Raw genomic sequence first — 4,615 nt, forward strand, 5'->3', positions numbered from 1 at the left:
ACAGGTTAACCCATGAATGATTTTGTACATGTTTCTCTCATGGGTCCAGTGTTTCATTTGAAGGAATCCTCTCACATGATGAAGTTTTCCTGTTTCTGGATGCATTTCTTTTTGTAAGATCAAGTATTGATAATCACTTCTAATGATTTGATCTATATCTTCCTGGTGACCTCCAGTTAAATTAAATATCCAATTAGCAGCTCTTCTAAATCTCTCCTTTTTAAATTTAGCAATATAATGATTGCCTGGATCTTCTTTATGTTGGTTCTCATAATGAGTTTTAATGTCTTTCAACAATTGAGTTCTGATTTCCATGATACATCCTTCTGTCAGACTCATGTTTGAAACAATGAAATTTTTTTGGTGACACTTCTTTTTTATATAGATAACAATTCAAAGATAATTTTAATTTTTATTCAGATTCTACAATGATTCTTTCTCTTACAATCCTGTGTCAATCTTTTTTTCTCAAAATACTTTTTTTTTGGACACAGCTTCTTTTAGGTCTTTCAGGATAATCTGTTTTTGGTAATAAATGGGTATATTCTTCTTCTTCTTCTTCTGTAGTCAAGGGTCTTTCAATGTAATCTCTCCCATCATTATCCTTTTCTGGACATAATTGATTATATTTTTCATGAGAAAGGATCTCAATAGTTCCATCCTCCTGTATTTGAATTGGTATACCTTTATCCACATCTTCCTCTCTCAGAACTCTCTTTCCAAATTGAATTTTACTCTTTTCTTGACTAGACGTGTTACCCATGATTAAGACACATCAATAACTGATATATTTTTCATTTTACACCTTGTATTTATACTTTTTTTTTCTATATTTAGTATCATGGGAAACCCATTTTTATAAAAAAAAAACAAGAATAGATTTTCAATTCTTTTAATGATAACAAGAACAACAACAATTACAATACATTTTGATAGAAACATTGACAAGTTTGTCCATGACCCGTAGGTCTTTTATGATAAGTGTCTTTAAACCATTCAGCTACATAATGATCTCTTTGTAATGCTGTACTATGGTCCAAGGGGAATAACCACTCATCTGCGGTTTTTCTCTTCTTGTGTCTTTGATGTAAATAATACACGCAATATTGTCCACATACATCTGTATTCCAAGCTTGATATCGGTACGGATTATAAATCCATTGGTTAGCATGACGATGGATAAAATCTTGAATTTCTTTTTGTAAGGGAGGAAATCCATAAGAATCAAAATATTCGATGACTGGACTGGACAAATACAAACATACCCAATGTTCTCCAGGTTTATCTTGAGGATCCGTATTCACCACAATGGCTTTTTCTTGAGGTCTTAATTGATCCGGTAATAAATCTAAAGGGTACACACCACCAAAAGAACTCTTTAATTCTCTGGATAAGACTTCTTTTAACTGTCCTGTATCCATTAATAATCAATACTGACTTCTCTCTGTTTGTTGATTTCTAACAGATTATCGAATTCTGCATAGACCACACAATTTAAGGTGTTCACCGTATTGTTCGTAAATTGGACTTCTACTCTCAGATTTCCGGTTTCTATGATGTGGAATTTATCCGATTGCGCTTCTTGATCTTTCGTGAAATCCCAGCCCCATAAAGTGTATCCGTTTTTATACTCTTCTAGGGTGATGTCCGGGGCGCAATCTTCTCCTAATTTTCCCAGTGCTTGATATAAACTCAGATAAGATCTCAGATATAAATCTTCATTGAAATTAGGTTCGAAACAACGAGTACTCATGGTCTCTCCGTTAATACTGACATCTAATTTCTTAATTCCCACGTTTTGAAAATGAAACGGATTTTTAGTTTTATCTCCGTTGAATGCCGCATTGTCCACAAAACCTAAAATGATGCGTTTAGGCATCTGGCCTTGAAACAGATGATCCGTGATTTTAGATTGAGTTCCTGTGAGTATGGTAAAGGTTTTCACTTCGACTCTTCTCAATGGATATTTAGCTCTGTGAGTGTTCAAACTTTGATTAATACCATTCATCATGACGGCTGTGGGTTTGACTTTTCTCACCCACAAGATCATGCTCAATATTTTGACTTTTCCCGTACTTCCATCTTTGATCATCATATAGAACTGAGGTTTAGCTCGATTAAATCTCAAACGGATATCTACTCCATTCGGTAGAAATCGGTCTTGTTGAAATAAATCCAGATGTAAACGATCATACAAGGTTATTTTCTTACTATCTTTAATAGCCTGGTGACGTTTTCTAAATCCTTCGTTTTTAGAATTGGCCGGTAACTCTGGGAGGATAGGTTGGTTAATGGTCACAGTATCGGGACCACCATTTCCACTTGGGGTTACATCAAATGTCTTATTTTGAGCCACTCCAAGGTCTGCTACCCCTACTTCGTCCATGTGTCCTGCTGTATCTTTTTCCCACAGACTACAAGCTCTCATCTGGGTCATTAAAGTTCTGGGTTTGTAAGAAAGTAATTTCTCCAGATAAGCTTTGTAAGGATAAGTATCGGTGCCAGGAGTCACTATTTTTCCATTGACACTGAGATCGATTTCCGTAAACAAAGAATGGAAGATATTATTCACCGGGGCGCAAGTACTACCAGCTCCAGTCAGATTAGTCCCATCCTCTTTGGTAAATTTACATACTATTTGAACATACGTTTGAGATAAATCCAGATATTGATCTCCTTGTCCATTAATTTCAAATTCAATAGGAGCCGTATCCGAATCTAAAGTACTGGAAATAGGGTAATATTCTTCCCATTTGGAGTCTTCTAAAGCAATATTAGTCGGGGGGACTTGGAACAATTCTAAATTGTTCATCCCACACGCACAGGAATCTGGTTGCAACATGATGTCTGTCTACTAGGATGGATTTTTCACAAATGAAGGTCCATCTCACTCGACTCCTCTATTTATAGTGTGTCAATCAAAGATATCTAAACCCCATTTTCTCTTCTTAGGACCTCCTCGAGCTAACACAGGTGTCTTTTTTCTTCTTTTCTTACCTAGATTCAATCTCAGGGCTTGTACTCCGTGTGTTTTAACAGCATCTTTTGAAGATCTCTTATTTTCTAACACATCTAACCCCGTTCTAGCAGCAGCAGTCAAGGCATGTTTAGCTCCCGTTTTCAATAAATTTCTCAAAACTCCTCTCCCTCTCTGCCGTCTTCTTTTTCTTCTCCCTTTACCTTTTTGACTTTTCTTATTCATCTTTTTAAAAGCTAAACTTCCTCCTCTATTGAGAGCAAATAAGCCTGTATTTTTAACAGCATTGAGTCCATGAGTTAAAAGAGCATTTTTGATATTTTTCCTTTTTTTAATCACATCTGCTCCTACTTTAGCTCCGGCAATCAAGGCTTGATTACGACCCATTTTGACTAGATCTTTAAGAAATCCTCGACCTCTTTGTCGCCGCCGGCCTGAGCCTAATTGGACAGCTTCTTTTAAAGTCATCCCTATAGGTAAGTTCGGTACCATTCCCGAAAGAAAGTCTATAAAATTTCCTCCTCTTTGAGATTTTTTATAACTCGGGGATATTATAGGTAAGTTCGGTATCATTCCCGACAGGAATTCTATGTAATTTCCTCCTCTTTGAGATTTAATTCGATCCACAAACCTACCAAATTTCTTTAAATTGAATGGATTAAACCAGGGTGGTTGTCCGGTAGAATCAAAGGGGAGGGCTCCCACCAATCCAGAGAGAATTCCACCTACAACACCGTGTCCTTTTTGACGTAATAAACCTCTATGATAGACAAATTGTCCGTGTCCTCTTTGTCTTAATAATCCGGGATGATACTGCATGTTTCATGACTCGTGTCAGACTGACCTAAATGCACTCCAGGGACTCCTTTTATACCTCCCTGTCTTAAGGTTGAATACAATACAGATAGCATATCAGACAAGTGATCACTCCCAATAAGATGTAACAAAAAAGATGTACACTCATCTCAGTACACTTTTCTGAAATGAAGTTTCACGACTGATTTTCCATTTAAAAAAGGCATGGGAGTCCCTAAAGGAGTCATGATATGAATCTCAATGCTATCGAAATGTTTTTTACTCAGTTTCAAATATTCCGCTCTAATGGGTTCCCATCTAGCTTGTTTTTTATCTTCCAGATTGAGTGTACAAGGAACCACTCTTAATAATTTCAAGGCATTGGATCCTACCGTCTGGGGTTCAACCAAGTCACAATACACGTACATGGATTTCAGATTTTCATATAAATCTACGGTATTGTTGCCCATGTAACTCACGTTGATCCATTTGGTCATGTTTTTTGTATCGTTCTGAGGCATCACCTTCTTACTTTCTATTCCTAACTTATAAGCTAAATCTATGGGGAAACGAATGCATAAGGGATATTTTCTAAGTTCTCTCCCCGTAAAGTGATACATCACTTTATCATATTTGTCATGATAGGATAATTTCATCTCACTCTCTTTTTTAGAATCAACAGAATCACCTAAAAACTTCCATAATTTTTTCAAAGTTATTTCCAGTCCAAGACTGATTTCACTTGTTAAAGCCATGGAATGAATGTAAGGCCCCGGTCTAAAGTGAATTCGCTTAATTTCCATCTTTTAGTCTTTCCAATCTTTGCTTATGAGATCACCAAAT

The 4,615-nt window shown here is 36.3% G+C and overlaps 1 protein-coding gene across 1 annotated transcript; it reads right to left on the minus strand.

Moving 5' to 3' along the window:
- Positions 1-1,420: 1,420 nt before the first annotated feature.
- Positions 1,421-2,842, minus strand: LOC133185069 (uncharacterized protein F54H12.2-like). The gene has a single exon (XM_061320128.1). It carries the CDS (start codon positions 2,840-2,842, stop codon positions 1,421-1,423), a length of 1,422 nt encoding a protein of 473 aa, XP_061176112.1.
- Between the last annotated feature and the right edge of the window lie 1,773 nt (positions 2,843-4,615).

This window comes from Saccostrea echinata, unplaced genomic scaffold (genome assembly GCF_033153115.1).
Source record: "Saccostrea echinata isolate AGI-Se365-2 ecotype Australia unplaced genomic scaffold, CSIRO_AGI_Sech_v1 ptg000012l, whole genome shotgun sequence".
NCBI lineage: Eukaryota > Metazoa > Mollusca > Bivalvia > Ostreida > Ostreidae > Saccostrea > Saccostrea echinata.